Source organism: Coloeus monedula (genome assembly GCF_965178545.1).
Source record: "Coloeus monedula genome assembly, chromosome: 7".
NCBI classification, from domain to species: domain Eukaryota; kingdom Metazoa; phylum Chordata; class Aves; order Passeriformes; family Corvidae; genus Coloeus; species Coloeus monedula.
In genome coordinates this window covers 36,381,176-36,399,659 of record NC_138787.1, presented here as the reverse complement: position 1 = coordinate 36,399,659, position 18,484 = coordinate 36,381,176, and the positions used below count along the sequence as shown (strand labels likewise).

At 42.0% G+C, this 18,484-nt stretch overlaps 1 protein-coding gene across 1 annotated transcript in view; it reads right to left on the bottom strand.

The window, feature by feature from the left end:
- KYNU (kynureninase) overlaps positions 1-14,401 on the bottom strand; it is a gene marked incomplete at both ends in the record, with an annotated part of 58,072 nt that extends 43,671 nt beyond the window's left edge. The window contains 3 exons of the mRNA XM_082285436.1: positions 3,951-4,071; positions 9,251-9,440; positions 14,312-14,401. Coding sequence (XP_082141562.1) covers positions 3,951-4,071; positions 9,251-9,440; positions 14,312-14,401 — 401 coding nt within the window. The remainder of the gene's footprint in view (positions 1-3,950; positions 4,072-9,250; positions 9,441-14,311) is intronic.
- Between the last annotated feature and the right edge of the window lie 4,083 nt (positions 14,402-18,484).

Genomic DNA, 18,484 nt, shown 5'->3' with positions numbered 1-18,484 from the left:
AGTGCTCCTGGCATTCCCCTCAGACATGGAGAGCCTACATCCCTTTTTTTCCCCCACTGCACCCTAGGCAGCAAAAGAGATTTAAACAAATTAATGAATACAAAACTTCATCCATCAAATCACAGACCATCAGACAAGTAGATATTTCTTCAACTTCCATGAGAGTTTCTCATTGTGCAAATTAATTTTTAGTCGGTTACCATTTTATTTTCAATTTGGCAGGAAATCACAATGCCACGTTTTATTCGCTGAGGTCTGGTTGATTTAAAGCTTGCTAAGGGAGCTAGAAACACATTTTCTGAGATGATCCCAGGGTTTCAAAGGCGGTGAGAAAAGGAATTTAAATTAATTGCCATCTTCAGGAATCTTCTGTGCTCATCCAAATCTTGTTCAAGTGCAAATTTCCTTCTTGCTCCTTTGCCAAAAATGATGCAAGGTATTTAATGAGCCAGTACAGACTCAAGTTGGACCATGGTTTCAAGCAAAGAAACAGCCAAGAAAAGGAAGACATATCTAAAGAAAAGGAACTGTATGGGCCACTAGATTAAAGAGAAAACTAAAAAACCCAGGGCATTGCAACAGGCATTTGCAGCTTTACTGTACAACCTGCTGAAAGGCAGAGTGCTGAGATGAGTCCTGAGAGTGGCAGGAGAGGTGGATCTGTCAAACAGGGATTGGTCAAGCTGCACTCTTGTTTGCAAGGCTCTCACATCCTGCAGGATTAGTTCAGCACACAGACCCAAAGATACCTTCTGACTTGCTGAAAATAATCTTTGCTAGTGCAAGTGCTATATTACAAAGCCTTCCTCAAACTAGGAGGTTGTTAATCTACTCTGTTCATGTCAGCCTCTTGCCAGACTGCTTCAATGCTTAGAAATATATCTATATTTTATTTCTAGACTCAATTTATTAATTCCTTGTTTATATTTACTGTGCCAACATTGATGAATCCACAGAGGAAAAGTTTTCCTTTCAGTCTTAATTTTACTCAACTCGGGTCCTCAAGACTTGCATGCAGCAGGTTCCCCAATCCCCAGTCGCCCTGTCAGTCCTTCACAAGAGCACAACTGGCTACAGCAGGCTCCCTTCTGTCTTAATTGTTCCAGTTTAATGAGTTATTCAGATGAGAGAGACATTGCCTGCTGCAATGAGTATGCTCACACGCAGTAATGATTCTATAAAATATTTTAATTACTTAACCAGTTCTGGCAGGGCAAAGGGGAAAACAAGGCACTGCAAAGCACCTCTTGGCCTTCCTCCAACCAAAAACGTCCCTTGAAATTCAGACTTTTAAAATATTATGTTATTGACTACTCTTGGCTAAACACAAGGGAACAACTCTTCATCCCTTTTTGCCCCTCATTCAATAAGTCTTGGATTTAGCTGAAATCATAACTGAAAGATGAAGTCTCAGACTCCTTTTAAATCCATACTGAGAATGTCAGTGGCTTGGATTTGTAATCTTCGCACATTAGCATAAAAACCAGAGGAATGAAGGATATGGAGAGGAAGAATACAAAACCAGAGGAGGTGTGTGGGAGGCAGATGTATGAAGAAAGCGATAACCCACCAGTTAAAGTGGAGGTGGGGGAAAGGAACAAAGCCCTAAGATGGAACACAAAAAGAAAAGAGGATTTTCCGTGCTTTTCTCTCCCAGCTTTGCCCTAATGAGTCACCATCACCACTTGGAGATAAAGCTACAGCTTCCCTGCCCTTGACCAGCAGTAGGTAATCTTCCTTTTTACTCTTGCCATTAACTACAAGCAGTGAAAGCCATTTAAATAGACTTGCAGCTCTTTGAGAGGGGTCCCAAGACACAACAAACAGAAAATGCAATAAACCAATTTATAAGAAAGCCAGAATCTATACCACTGCTGACTTGATAGATGTACTTAATTTGCATGCCATTTCTTAGATTCTTGCTACTTATTTATCTAAGCCAGAGCCACTACATCCCACACTGCCAGCACACCAGCCATTGAGCAGGCTTCAGCTGGGAACAGCTACCACCTTAGACTGGGCTTTGCTAAGCTGTCCTTGATGACTGGAATAAAAGTACCCCTTCCTGTACCTTCAGCCACCTATTCCTTTGCATTCCATTCACCACCTTCTCCAAGCATACACTGTTCTCAAAATCAGCTTGATCTTACCCCAGCTGTCTCAGTTGCTTTAGGTGCAGGATTTTATTCTGTTTCTTTGCTGATCTTGAGCTTTTCTGTTTGGTTGGTTCTTTGGGTTTGGTTTTTTTTTTTTTGGTTTTAATTTGTTTTATACTTTATGATTTATTCTGGGTAAGGCTTTTGAGGCCAAGATGTGTTTTTGCAGACAGACTTTCTAGTTTTGCTCCCTCTCTTCCAGTGGCTTGAAATCAATGTTCAGGCATATTTCCCCCTTAGTTACAGTTCCTGAAGGCACTTTTGATCTGAAGAAACACACTGCCTACCCTTTTCTTCCAGGCTTTTATAGTCACTGAGGAAAACCTCATCCTTCACTGCAGCAAAGACAAACACAAGAATAGAAGTGAGCCAGTGAAAAGATACAGTGGAGGAGCTGAAATAAGTTTGCAGTCCCAGTGTGTCACTCTGAGAATGTTATCTGGCTTCTGCCTTTTGAAGAAGCTCAGCTGTTTCCCTGATAAAGTGGGATAACAGCCCAGAAATGGACAGGGTTGCAATTTTTTCAAACAACTGGAGAAACTGCATTGCTGTGCTGACTGAATACCCAGAAGGAACGAGCGCCTCCCAAAGTCCCACTCATTCTCAGCCTTCTTACCTATGAGAATACAGGTGATAAATAGGAAACAATAAACCATGTTGATGAACTCCCAGCATTCATACATTCTCAAGTGGAAGAGCAGCTACAGAGTTTTCACATTTGCATTGAGAAGCCTCCATCTCAACTGTTCCTGCTGAAACAAGGCTGCCCACTTAGCAGAATTCATGTTTCCTCTTCTGCCTCTCCATATTTCCTCTGCTCTTTCACCATGAAATCACATCTGTTCCACTCATATCCCGCACCCTATAAAAGAGTTCATCTCTCACCCAGCTCACTCACTCATCTGGATGTTATTTTCCTTTCCCACCTTCAGTTCCCTGTTTTTTACTCATCATTTTCCTTACTCATCCCTGCTCCAGCTGCTCAGGCAGGTGCTGGAGATCTCAAAGCACAGACTCTTAATGGAAACAGAACATAATATTAAAAAAAAACCTAAATAAAGAGTAAAAAAAGCTTTTTCTTTCCCCTGTGTATATTAAAAAGTTCCCCATTTGTTATGATAACAGTGTCCCTTTCCTGCAATGTGTCCTTCTTTTATCCTGTCTCTTTTACATCAGGTTCATTCAGCAAAGCTCATTGCAATCCACACTCAGCTCCTTGCTGAGATGATACTGAGAAGACAGGAACATTTCTTTCTAAATAAAATGAACTTGTCAGGCAGAGACTTGGTTTAAGAGGAGCCAAAAACCTGCCAGTGCTGGCAGGAGCATCACCTGCATTCAGTGCTATTTCAAGGGGAACTGCCTGTTGCAAGGCCTGCAGGGTGAATCACACAGTTAAAAACACTAACTAGAACATCACAGGGCCTGGAACACCACCACATTCATCAGCAAGCAGCACTGACCAAATAGGTTTGTGTGCCTTGTGTAGAAACACTGTTTATAAATGCTGCTGGGTGGGGAGGGTTAAACTGCACAGGTCCTGCAGGTGAGCCAAGCAGAGCCACCACACACAGCATGGGTTAGCACAGCTGGAAGGGTCTATTTGCCTGTTTTAGCTCCTGCCTTTAAAAGAGATATAAACAGTGCTAGGGAAACACTGAACATGTTTTACTCCTGGGCTGCAGTACTTTTAACATGCTATTCTGCTGTTCAAGCAGTACCAAGGAAGATCCCAAAATAAAGTGCTCCTCTGAAGCACAGGTGAGCATCTGGCACACCCTGCAGGGTACTCACGTTCGAGCCCACTTGTCCAGTTCCTCATCCAAGTAAGTTTTAACTTTTCTTGGCTGGAGCCCAAGAGAATTCCCAACGAAGTATATGCAGCTCTCCTCTCCATTCACCAGGCTCAGGTCAGCTGTGGAGGGAAAGCACAGAAACAAAAAGCACGTGGGAGTGAGCACAGGAGGGCCCCGGGGCTCTGTCCATTCCCCATCCCCTGGGACATCACGGTCCCCATACGAGAACAGAGGTGTCACATCCTGACCTCTCTCCCAGAGCACCACCCAGTAACCCTGCAAAGGATCTAAGGAGGACAGCAGGCAATTTGCAAGCAATTATTCACCTTTTCCTCCTACAATTTTTGGGGCTGATGTGAGTTCAGGCATCACTAAATCCATAGGTCTCAGGGGCTGTGTGAGAAGCAGTCACTGGCACTGATTTTATCAGGTCTGTAACCAGCAGTGAGTAAACAGGGAGCGTTTTCCCAACCAGGCTATCCACTTTTCTTCCACCACCAATACATGCCTACTCTGAGTCATGAAGCTACTGGAATCATGCATTTAATAAAAGTTAGGACTAGGTAAATCTGTGTTTTTCATGTAAGTTCTCCCTGCACAATTAAACCTCTATTTAGAAAAATGTAGTCATTGTGCAGAATACTTTAAGGCAGTCTCAAAAGTTCTTGTCTTGTCAGCAAATACTGTGGGCTGCACTTCATGTCATCGTCTGAGGAGGAGAAGGAAATCTATGTTGACAAATCCTTTCAGTGATTAGGAGAAAAGCAAGGCAGTAGAAATTTATAAATAATAGCTCTAGTGAGGTTCTGAACAATCTAATTACCCTGTGTCATTATCTATCAATCCAAACACAGCCTTCTTCTGTTATTTCTCATGTTAGAGATTGTTGGAGGGACAAGCGATGGTGACCTTCTGGAAGCAGTAATTTGCATTCTTCTACACCCAATACTTACAATACCCCAAAAGCTAATACCACATATAATTTTGGTAAATATAATCAATATGCCTCAGAATAAAGATAAAATGAATGAGCATGTTAAGATACGTGCTAAAAATGAACCATAAGATTGCAATTCAGTCTGTGAAAATTTTATAAGACCTGTAGAAAAACAGCTTGGAAAAGGTTTCTTACTACCTTTTGCACTAACAGTTACCAATTTCATTGTGCTTGCCCAGAAACACATTTTTCAGGAGTATAGACAACTTGGGTAATTTCTTAATTAAAGTTTTAGAGGCTTTTAAAAAGCATAAGTCAGGGAGCAATCTCAGCCTAATCTGTTTTGCAGACACAACGTCTGTTTTTCATCTCCATTCTAATATGAATGAAAACAGAGAGGCATAAATATTATCCATGCCCCCAAATTGATTCTATTAACAGTTCTTTTCCTACCAAGAAACACAATAACACTTTCCCACTGGGATTAGAGAGAAGGATCTTTGCTCAAGAATTTGGAGCTCAGTCTGACTAATAGTCACCAAGCAGTAAAACAGGTGAGGAAATATTAGCAAGCCAGCTTTTCTTACACCACAGTCCTTTCTAAATAAAAACATCTCTTGTTCACTGTTGGATACATAGGGCATTACCTTTTTGATAAAGTGTATTTTGGCACTTCTATACCTGTTTCTTTGGATATTCTTTTCGTGGTGTGTTATCAAATCTGAATCTGGATGAACTTTTTTTCCTTTTGACAAAAAGCTATTTACTTCCTCCTCTCTGACATCACTAAATGACTCCTTTTGGACATTGCTGCTTTTTTTTTTTTCTACCATCTTTGTAATTTCTCCTGATCACCACCCCCTCGTGCTCCAACAACTCCACATTCACTGTGATATTCTTAAGAGTGATACAGCTTTTTTCCCTAAGCCTAGCACCTGTCTTTCCCCAAATTACATTTATTTCTCCTGGTATTGGCCCTTTTAATTTCTGGAGGAGCTGTGGTTGATTTGAAACACATATTGAAATATTCCAACAGGAAATAAACACAATTGAGGAAATAAAGGCAAAGAAAAAAAATATTGAAATATGTTCTTAGAGTAGCCTGGATCAAAAAATACATTTACATTAAGATTACCTAACTATATTATATATTCACACACCTACTCAGATTCATGCAAACTGGTCAAATCTAATCACATACATTATTTTGCATACTAATTATCCTCATTCATCTGTATTAAAGATGCACTTCTTTTAAACCTAAAAGGAAAAGCAAGTTTATTGTCAGAAATATAAAAGGGAAAAATATAATGGGTTTATTAATCAGAAAGGAAGGACTAAATCTGCTTATACTTATCTGAGCTCTGTCCTTAGCTGAAGGATAAAAGATTGTCTTTCACACCTGCCTGTACCCCCCTCACCAGCCCTCCAAAGAGCCAGATTTTTATGATTAACCGCTACCTTTAACCATTTCTTCTGGGAAGTACAGCTCAGCGCTTTCACTCCGGGGCATCTTTTTATTCCCAAGAAACCCAAATGATGCCCTACTCCTTCACAAGGTGACAAAGCACAAGCCATAGCCTAAATCAGATGGGTGATTAGGTGCCCAACTGCAATCCAGTCATTCCTGCCTGCTCCCTGTGGTGTGAGAAGAGAGCGTTAAAGAGACTTTGTTGTCAGCTGGGAGAAGGGCGAGGAGATGCAAGCATTTCTCTAAATCTTCTGCTGTCATTTTCTCCTCATTTGCTCACCTGAGCCTCGTCCCTCATACTTGCACATAAAGCCTCTGAGCTTTGCAGGGAGTTAGGCTGCTACTGGTTTCCTTTTGATTGATACAACAAATAAACAGCTCTGACAGGTTATAACTTGATAACTAAATTAAACTATTATAATGACTTCCTAAATATTTTCCTGTACGTCATCTTACAGTTGTCTCCTATGGATGTTCTCATCTGCTTCTTGTAAGGTTTCATTTTAAAGCCTCATTGTAATGTTTTATGTAAATATATAAAGAATATTTGATGGCTAATATCTGTAATGACATTTATCTTCAGGAACGCGTTATCTGGCATCCGCTCCTGGGCGCAGATAAATGTCACGGCAGATCTGTCTCTATGGTATAGACACACAATGCAAATATATATATCTTTACACCCCCGCTGTTCTTCAGCAGGGAAGCTGTTCATGATGACAGCTGAAGCACAGAAAAGAAGGACAGAAAAAAAAAAAGGAGAGGGAAAAACCCCTCAATTTAGGAACACCAGAATGGTGGGTTCTCTGTGCTTTTCAACTGGTACTACTTTGTACATTGTTTATCTTCACTAAAACATATAGATCTCCACAGTCTCAGGACTAAATATTATTGTAGTGACAGGGGAAAAACCCCACATCAGCAGTCCACAGGTCTAAACATTGTGGTAATTGAAAACCAAACAATAAAGGAATTTGGAAGGGAAGAAACCAAAACTGCCACGTGGGTATCAAAACCTCTGCCTACTTCTCAGAAGATTCTTTGATCTGAACCTGCTACAACAGTACACTGAAAAGTGACCTTTGATATTGTGGAGAGACATTTGACTTTCTGCAGTCAAAGATGCAGCTGCTGCTCATGTGTCCTACTTGGGCTGGATTCCAGCAGCACCACTTCCATGGGGTCTGTGTTCCAGCATCTTTCCAGCTCTAGTGGCACATCTTGCAGCGCCATGGTGGCAGCTGAAGGAGCTTTGAGTACAGAAGAGTCAACTATCCAAACAGAGGGGTTTAGCAAACTCTCTTAAGTGACCAGGGTAAAAAAAATGAAAATGAAAAATTAAGGAGGCATGGAGGAAGCACAATAGTTTAAATATTTGCAAAGTGTCCAGTCCTGCTCTGAATAATAGAAACAGCATAACTCAAAGATTTGAATGTGGAGGGAAAAAAAGCCAATGTCCCCAGAACATAAAAAACTGAGATTTATCATCCCTGTATCCTAAGGGCAGGAGCAGACAGCATTCCCAACACTCATCTTTGCTCGGCAAGAAGATACTGAAGACAGAGACAGTTTCAAAAGATGCCCTGGAATTCTGACTATTGACACCATTTTCTGTCACAGTTTCTTACTGGACACAGTTTGGTGAATGCACCTGTAATTTCTCATTTACCATCAGTACTGTTCCTTTCAGAAAATCTGCGGAAAATTCTATCTGAATTTACTGGGAAAAAAAAAAAAACAAACAAACAAACAAACGAGAAAGTTCTATCATATTTTTTCCTTTGATTTTCAATAGGTGCATTTTGCCAAGGCAGGAAAGGAGGAGAGTGACTATGCCTATATGTGTTCACTATCTAAGGAAATAATCTGCCATTTCTCCAGGGGCCAGCGTTCAGAGACCAGAGCCTGCAGAGCCAGCACAGCTTTTGCTCTCGATGTAACTGAGATGAAAATAAACCCAAACAGGACCTGGGAAGCATGAGAAGAGACCAGGACCTTGCTGCCTCCACAGGTGGCCATGTTTCCCTGCATGAACGTGGCTATTGCAGGTACCAAAAAGAATGTGGAGTTGGTTTTTAGTTTTGGTGGGCTGGGAGTGTTAGCCTGAAGCAAATGCTTCCCTCTCAGTCGGCCACCCCTCTTTCTACCCCTCCTGCCTCCACAGCAAGCCCTCCCCATGCCCAGACATCCCACAGGCTCCTCAAAACAATCTATGGAACAGGAAAGAAGGAGAAAAATGTCCGGAACAATTTTACATAGCTACACTGAAGTCAGGTGCTATCTATTTTTAGGCAATTCATGAGGAAAGTGGAAAATATCTTCAAATAAAAGACTTCATTATGAATTATTTTCTCAGATCAATTATTTGTTCTGAGGCACAGTCTTCCATTTGGCCTCAGTGAGAAAATAGCTCCACCACTAGCAATAAGACATAAATGTTCACATAATATATATACTGTCTCTTTCATTAACTAAAATAATTGTAACTAGACAGATAATACCAAACTGAATCACACCAAGGAAGCAACTGCTCTGAACTATCCCAAGCGACGCTGCTGTTTCAAGCCATTAGACAGAAAAGCTACTGCCTATAATTTTCAATCAGTCACTACATTGTTCAAAGCTGCTGACTGACAGCATAAGCACCGTGTAAGTACTGTATCCTCACATTTGATTCAGGATGGGAACGAGAACAGAGCTTTTGGTGCTAGAATAAGCTGATGGATTGATTTAGCAACAGCAGGGACATTCTGTGCTCAGATATGACTACAATTGCTCAATTATCTCATAAGTGACGATGATTTCCAAAGACTTGTGATAAACACATGCAGAAGATGTGAAGCCCAGCCCTTTCCCCCTCCCTCTCCCTCACAGTAATTATAATTCTCACTTGGAGGCAGATCCTTTACTTTGGGGATACAGAAACATTCCCGAAGATGCTTTAACTCATCTTTTTCATCTAAGTGGAAAGCGAGTTTTTTGTCTGTGGGACTGCACCCGAGCTGCAAGGCAGTTTGTTCCAAAATGCTTGCTGGGAGCACAGGAGAAGATAGATCCATTTTCAGGTCATTCAATTTCACCTGAAAGTCAGAAATGACAGTTTAGCTTCTGCAGTTTGCATAGTCACGAGTGGCTGATAAGCAGTCACTAAAGCTGCATCATTCAGGACCCAAAGTTACTTGATTTAAAGCTTTTAAAAAGTGAAGTGTCTGAATAGACTGGTAAGCCTGATCAAATATTTCCAAGGCAACATATTGCTGTAACCCCCAAAGGCTTTTTTCTTACCCTTCTATAGATACAAAGCTCTTCCCTTTTTAAGCTTTATCAGCCTCCAAATTCTCCTGCCAGACTGACAGGAGTTCCAAATGCTGGAGTGTCACTCACAGTTTGGAGATGTCAAAGCCAGAGGCAGCATTATTGTTTCTGCAGTCTGAGCTCCTCAGAATAGCAGGTGCACAGATACACTGAAGTTGTTTCCAGGCTGTGCAACGTTCAGCCCCTTGCAGCATTTTTTGCCTCAAAAATTGGAGGGGGTGTTTGTATATGGCCATGCTCATGTGCAAGGGGAGAGCAGGCAGGATGCGAGTGTCAGGCAAACACAGCTTTCAGGATCAGAGCCTTGAATTAATATTTCCTTTCAGCTACACCACGTATCCTGCTGGTTTAGTTCTGTTTCTTCTGGGAGAGGAGACAAGCCCAAGTGAAATCAGAAATATGACAGACCATGGACTCTACGAGAACATCCAAAACTAACTGCAAAATTTACAAGCTCGTTGATCTTGATATGAAAACAGTCCTGTAACTGTAATGCTCAGAGACACCACTGTCTTCCAGACAGCACTTGTGCACTTGGCTTTACAGTTGGCAAAGAAGGTTTGCAACAAATACTCTGCACTTTAGGGCACGACTTCACTGCTGTGTTTTTGTGGCAGCAGGCAGCCAAGAGGCTCAGTGAGATGCTTGGTGGCTGCCGCAGTTGAGAGAAATGTGTAGTTACACCACACAATGTTCTCTGCCTTTTTAACATCCCCAGGAGTCTTGCTGCAAAGGAACACTCGAGGGGATAGGCTGAAATAGGTTGGATTAGCACATGACATGCAGCACAGAGCCACTAGAGAATATCACTTTTTCTCTCTGTTTGAGAAAGAAAGCTCTTTAAGCACATATCTTCCACAAGCTCTCATTTCTTAAAGCCAAAATATCCTCCATACAGTTATCCAGAAACAAGCTGTGGGTAGAACAACAGATGACTGTTGAGAAGAGCTTTGTCAACACATATGGGAAAGACAACAGTTGGCATTTAAATATAAACCCCTAAACAGCACAGCCTCCTTAGTGCCAATTAACCCAAACCTGTTTATACTCTGGCCAAATGGCCAGCATGATGCTACTTACCTGCTTTAATCTGCTATCATTTGGTTTATGATGAGAACATAATCTTTTTCCCCTCCAGACTTGATACCTTACACTAACAATTTTTCCCCTCCCACCAGCATGCAGAGTTCCAAAAAAAAAAAAAAAAACCAATACCAGCAGAGTTCTTTAAAACAACAGGTTTCATTTAGCTAATGTTCACCCTCCCCTGGGAGTTATTGGAGACATCCTATTTTTATGCTGTCTCCACACAGGTTGTTCATACCTCCTCATTGTTACCAAATTTATCATTCCCACTCATTCTCTCTAATCATCCTTTACATTGTAAAAAGGAAAATAAAATGGCAAAAATGTTTTGGGGGGAAAAAAAAAAAGATATCTCAGCATCTTGATTTTCAGAGTGCTTTTCAAGATTTCTAGGAGGCAGAGGGCTACATCAAGACTGGTAGTTGAGTGTGATGCTCAAGTGGCCAAGCTGGTTGGGGTCAGTACACCCCATGTCACAAAGGGCTGCCACCCCACTGAAAGCCCTGAAGAAGGTGTGACGAGGCTCCCTGTGCCCCAGGGAACTGCTCCTCAGTTCCTCCACAGCTGAGCAGCACATCCAAGGGCTCCGTTCCCTGCTGGGATCTCAGTAACAGATGTGCTTTTCTGCAGGTCAGAAGAGCATCGACCTTCTGCACCTGATTTGGCAGACACCAGGAAGGATGGCTTAGGGATCTTTATTGCCTCCAGGATGTGGTGGCTGCTGAACATACACTACAAAGGACAGAGAGTTCTCAGTAAGACAAGTCCCTAGAACCACAGGAACCACTTTACCTTAGGGTGACCAGAAAGGCTTCTCCCAGGATGCTTGTTCTGTTCTGTTCATCTGTCCCAGTTTGGATTCCCCGGTTGCCTGTCAGCCTCCACCCCTCATCACTCCCCCAGAGCTTCCCCATTGGCCCCCATTCCCTGGTCCCACCTTTCCCCCAGATAAAACTGTGAGTTCTGGGCTCATGTTGGTATTTGCCTCTGCACCCCTGGACAGCAGCAATAAATGCTCCTGCCAGGATGCACCCAAACGCCCTTCTGGACTCTTTGGTATTGACTGTGACACTGAACCCACCCGTGCGTCTGTGGGGGCACGCGGGGCCCCACGGAGCCGGGCAGGGACAGGGTTACCAGGAGATGTTGTGAACCACGAGAAAAGCAAGTCATGTTCACAGAAACCATGGCCATCACAATACAGGCACCTCATTATAATCTACAGACACTGCAAGGTAACTTAAGTTTCACTTCCACAAATTACAGATGTTAAGAACCCATGGGCGTAACCAGTAAATGAGGGCCGATTTCCAAGCAATACTTGGATCAGCACTTGGAAGGAAGAATTAGTTTTTGTTTCCAGAGGCTTGTTTATCTGATTTACAACTTCAGCATGGATGTCCTGATCCCATTATCAAAGCATGTCCAGCACATACGTAATAAAGATATAGTCCTCTATTTTTAATAATGAGTACTTAATGCAAATTATGTTAAAAAATCCTTAGATGAGGGGCTGAAAACCATGTCTCCCTGACTGTCTCCTCCTAGGTAAAGAACCACGCAGTTGCTTATGCAATATTTTCTGTACAATCTCCTTCCCACTCAAGTTAATGCCTGGATTTTTTATTTTTTATTGTTTTTATTTTGCTCCCTGGTGACATACCTCCTGAAGTAAGGTAAGGAGCCTTTTCAGCTCTCTAAACAGGTGAACTGTGAGTTAAGAATATTTGTTCAGTTATGCTCAGCCCCCATGGTCCCTAGGAAGGAGACCATGGAGCTTTAGTGCTGCCAACACCTGTGTCCTCTCCTGAAAACAGCCTGAAGGTGGTTTGGGAGCCTCCAGCATTCATCTCCTGGGACCACTGAGGTAATTGCTCTGAAATTTGTGATCAGGAGGTGGATGATAAGGGTGCTTGAAGGACTATTTGGTATTATAACCGTATTCTTCTCATCTAGCCTGTAGCTTCCCTGCTCTACACCTCATGAACACAGCACAGCATCCCAATATTTATCTTACCAGTCACCATTTTTCAGCAAGGTCACCCAGTAATTACAGTGGATTAATAGCCATCATCCAGTGACCTGCCTGGCAAGCACAGATGGGTTTTGTTTCCATTTGAGGCCTGACCCAAACCCCACTGAAGTCAATAAGTGTCTCTATTACAGACAGCAACACCTCGATCAGGCTTTTGGTTCCCTGTCATTGCTGTATCTGATCAATGACTTACATTTATTGGGATTCTCATTGATATAAGATTTTGACAGCAAATATAATATTGGATACAAAGATCTAGAAGTTAAAAATGATTAAGTGCTCAGAGATATCTGATTTAATACAAGCACGATGAAATAAGATAAAACTACTTAAATAAAATCAATCAAAATCCTATTGAGGAACGAAATCCCAGAGATCCAGTTCTGAGACCAGCACAAGAAAGTACTTATGTCCTTTGAGTAGGAATTAGGCTCCATAGAGAGGAATCCCAGAATTGTTAGGGGTTGGGTTTTTCCCCCTCGCTTTACTCTGACTGGCATTTTTGTTGGTTTTTTTTTTATTTGCAGAATAGAGTCCTGTGCAATTATTTTATAATAATTCATGGGTAATTTGGTTTTTTCTACATGTAGAGCAAACACATTTGTATAAGAACAGCACATCCTTATCTCCTTGTAACTGAAAACAATATTCAGTAACCTCTTCAAACTATAATTCAGACCCATCCGTGAAAAATGCATTTCCCACTTTGGTAAACATGGCTCTTTACCAGGAGTTTTTTTTCATACAGCTTAGAGAAAAAAATATTTTGAGAGAAACAATTTGTCCCCACCACCTACTCTAAAAAAAAAAGCATTCAGGTGTTCTCATATAACCCCAAAATGGTTTGGGTTGGAAGAGACCTTAGTGACCATTTTGTTCCAACCCCTGCCATGGCCAGGGACACCTTCCACTAGACCAGGTTTCCTTCCTTTCCTTGAAACTTTATTACACTTTTTGACTTAACAGATGACATGAAGTCAGTATATTTTTACTTTTTTCTTCTTCCATTGCTCTTTTGACTCTTCCACGGGGCTTGCTTGTACTACACCCTGATTCCATGTAAAAACTCAGCTATGACTGTAGGCAATCTTTCATCTTCAAAAAGGTAACATACAACTTAAATTAATAAAACAGTCATTTTTTCCATACTTTAACAGCACAGACATTGGCCCCTACTACTTATTTCCCATTTTAAAACTATGAAAGACAATGGATGAGAATTAGTCAGGCACAAGTGACACGAATGTCTGGGTGATTATTCCAGTTTTGTCCTTTATGCATAATTTACTGACTAAATAAAAAAAAAAAAAAAGTGTGAATATTAGCAAGTCATCTTATCAAACCTTCTCAGGAAGGTCCATTAGGCTTAATTATAAGAATGATAATTCATCCTGTTTTAGATCCGCTTGTGTCTTTATGGATCTCCCCTCTGTCTTGATGTCTTTGTCAAAAAAAAATAGTTCCCTCAACCCTCCCCTTAAGCATTTTCTTTAAATATTCCAAGATGTTACTCACAGTCTTCCTACCCAGCACAGTGCTGACAGGCACACAATGAATCCCTACTTTACGCTGTATCAATATCCTCAGAGGAAAAGGGTTTGTCATGGAAATAGCCCGTCCTGCACTTTCTGCCCTCCAATAGCTGTTCTCCAGGTTGCTAAACACAGCTCAGCCCACAGACCTTTGATACGTTGAGGCTGGTGTCCAAATGCGCCCTTTGGGAATGAAAACTGGGGGTGTGCACACATGTGAGTGGGGAAGTTTGCAGCACAGGTCCAGGCTGTCAAAATACACCCACTGAAAGCACCAATAGCACCGTAATTGAGGCTGGTTTAGAAAACAAACAAAAGAGGAACTCCAGAATTGCATGGCGTGTAAGGGCTTATTCTTTTCCCATCTTTACACCAAAGAAATTGCTTTGGTTGACTATGATTTTGCAGAAGGAGGTTTCTAAAACAGCACAGCCCAAGGCAGCATGCAGCCTAGATTACTTCAGGTTAAATACACTTCAGTGAATTTGTTTAAATTACGGAACTGGAGAGAAAGAAAAATCTAAATATTCATAGCATCCCCAACAACAGACACGCAGCAGCAACCACCACTGTATAATTAAATAAGTTATACAGCACAGTGTCACAGCAGCAGCAAGGGAATGTGACAGAGAGGAATTATAATAAACTCAGTTACTTAGAGTAATTTAGGCACTTATTGACCTTCATGTCAAGAAGCGCTATGGTGCTAAAAGTAATTTTACATAGAAAACTCATCTTTTCTCCTCTGCAGTGAAACCACATTACCCTGTGGTCAGCAGCTGTTCCTGGGAGAGGGTGATGAAACTCCTGAGCAAATACTCATTGTTGCATGAAGAAACGGCCACAGTCACGTGCCTGGTTCCCCAGACTCTGACCCCACCAGCCACATAACCTCCGAGTTAACCAAAAACCAGCTATGTATGGAATTATTTCTTTTATTATTATCTTTTCCTTTGTCAGCATGACAAAATTTAAAGCTCTGGTTAAATTCAGAAGGCACCCCTCTTCCGTATGGGCATGGGAAAATAAACACAGTTGTGATGAAAGTGGTTTTAGACCAAACTCTTTCACTTTCGTGAAGGAGACAATCGATAGCAGAACAGCAAGAAGCCAGTTGTGTTTGCAACCACATGGCAGAAGGAGTGGTGGGAATTTACATGGAATGCAGATTTGCCAGGGTGGAAAACAGAAGAAGAATTAAAGGTGAAATTAGGAAAGAACAGAGTTGATATCTCTCTTTGCTCTCTATAAACATTATCTCAAACCAGCCACGTGTTTACTCAATCCCCTCCATTCAAGCTTGAGTAACACCCATTCCTACACACAGCTAGAATGCAGGAATGTGGACAAGAAAAATTGTTTCTATCCAGCCTCTGAAGCTTCAGAGCAGGGTTAAGAAAAAAAAAAAAGAAAAAAAGAAAACCACAAAAAAATATAACGCAACAGTGAGGAGAGATATAGGGGCAGGAGGGTCAGAGTTGTAGACTAACAATGTAATTCAGAGATACCTCTCCATCCTAGAATTCTGTGCGCCCAGACCCCTGCAGTAATGCTTGTTTATTATCTGGATTTCCATTTTCAGTAAGCACCAATAGATGCGACACTCTTGAACTGTAACATTTCATCTTCTTTGTGAGAGAAAAGCCCAACAAAACAACCACACAGAGCACTTAATATTGACCCAAAACAGAGCTGACCTCTATCCATCAGCTCCTGCAGTACCATTGCCCTCTTTCGCACTCTCAAATGACTTTTTCTGGGGCTTCCCACTAACTCGTCTTGTTTACTCCACCAGCAAGACAATGGGACTGCTGCTCAAGAAACTTTATCCCACCAGGAATATGGTCTGAGAAAGAAGCAGGAGATTGGGGCACTTCAGCTACTGAAGCAAAAGGGATCCAAAGTCAAACTCAGTCTCAACTCAAAGTCAAAAGGGTATTTATTTCTTGTTTGGTTGGCCATTTAGGTCAAACCAAGCTGAAATACACGGCAGCTTTTCAATTTGCCTTTAGAAATAAAACTACACAAACAGTGGAGTGAAAATTTTCCCACTGTATTTCCCTTTGAATGAGCATCATGCATTTTAACCTTGATTGTCGATGGTGGTGAAAGCAGCTGTGCTGGCAAAGGCCATATGTTTGCAGACTTTTATGAGAATTGGAATAAATTCTCAACTTCTCCTTCCCGGCTATTCTTCTCAACCCTTCTGATGGAATGAAAGAAAAACAGAGACAAAAACCTGTGCCCCCAAATTCAAGGCTCAAACATCAGCAAACATATAGCCTAGATATGGTCTTGTAGCTGCAGAACAAGTAAAATGGTCTGGTTTTTTTTTTTTTCCTGTGTTGCTGTGAAGCAGCCAGAGGACAGGAAGAGAAGAAGGAGCTGCTGTAAGTTACAGCAAGATCAATGTACAAGGGAGTGAGGCTGCACGAGATGGCCAAAGTCCCAGTGGGCACAGGTTGATGTGGCAGAGAGCAGGCCGAGAATGCAACCAAGGGCAGCTCAGCCCTCCTGCTCTCAGAGGAGCTGTTAGGAGAGTGATGGGAAAGCAGGGAGATCTGACAGACACTTTAGAGAAGGAAAAAGAAGAAAAAAAGGAGCTCTCCATGTCCGTAACTAAGGGCTGTGTGGGATAGGTGGGGCAGAGAAGGGATTGAGGGGTGGGCAGGAAAATGCATTTCCCATACCAACAGCTTCCTTGCGTTGTAACTACACTGAGCCACACACTGCCAGCCATATCCACGAGTGTGCTGACACTGCTTCATCTCAGCCTTCACCCCAATTATTTGCTGTGCCCATCTGCCTTCCATCACTGCCACTCCCAGACTGACCAGAGACCACTCAAGCCCCAGCCACGGGAGCCTTGTCCCTTGACTGGAAGAAGCTATGGGAGTTTTTCCACAGAAGCACCAGTAAAAGCAGTAAAAAATTAATTTGACAAAACATATGCCTTCTTCTGGAGGCATGTGACAACAACAAATAACCAAGGGCACCCTAAAGCAAACTCACCCCGTGCCAGATGGGATGCCAGGACACTGGGTCCATCAGGTCATGGAAGCTTGCCTTGGCACTGCTAGCCCTGAACCTTCTTGCTGTCAAGAGGGTAAAATGACCCAGCAAACAAAGAAGTATTCTCTTTAACAGGAATAGGCAGGTCTTACCCAGAATGAGATGGCCTGGAAGGCCCTCAGGCAGGAAAACTGTGGCTCTTACAGTCAGAAGAGGAGCAGCAAAGCAGTGATGTGTCCAAGCAGCACACACTGCACCTACAGCACAGAACTCTGCTCAGGCACAGATGCTCAGAAAAACCAAGATTGTCTGTATTTACAAGGCCAGCCCCCCAGCTATTTTTTAAAGCATGCCATCTGCACCTTGTGATGGCACAATGCATTTCACCTCAGGCTTCACAGCAATCGCTGGGTAAACAACAGCATAAAACCTTTGGTCTCCTCCCTGCTGAGCTTGCTATAACAACTTTCTTACCACTTTTGTTTTCTCTCTGCTCCATCAACACCCCTGCTCTGCCTGAAAACTCCTCTCTTACCTCAGGTCCCGTTTAAACCCTGTGTGATGAGGGTGCCCTACACCTGCCCTCACTTAAGTGGTTCCCCTCCCTCTCCCTCAGATCTCAGGGAGCTGCTTTTTCCTTCTGAAGTTATTTGAAAAGAACATGTATATTTGGCCTATTTGTGGGAGTGGATTGCTCTGGTTGTCTGATTTTAACTTTTGGTCTTCTGATTAAGACTGAAAAACCCTCACTCAGTCCGTTAAACTTTACTTTATAGAAACTTAACTCCCTATAATGATGATCCAGTGTTTATTTCTTTTATTTATTTATGATGCAGTCATTAGTAGCTCCTGCTAAATAATTAACTGCCCTTTAAGTAGTCAAAACGAGCTCCTGAAGTCTTCCTCCTTGTCTGAATGGATTTTCCCTATTTTCTTTTTGGTCAGACTGTTAGGCACATCTCCCTAAATACATATGGGTTTTCCCTGTTATGTGACCTGCTCCTAATATTGTTTATCTTCAGGCTCTGTACCAGCTATCATTTTCATTTCTTTCTGACTCATTAAACACAATATTTGTCCTTTAAAATCTATTCTCAATGTAGTGCCTCTGTGAAAAGAAAATAAAATCACAGAAACAAGAAAT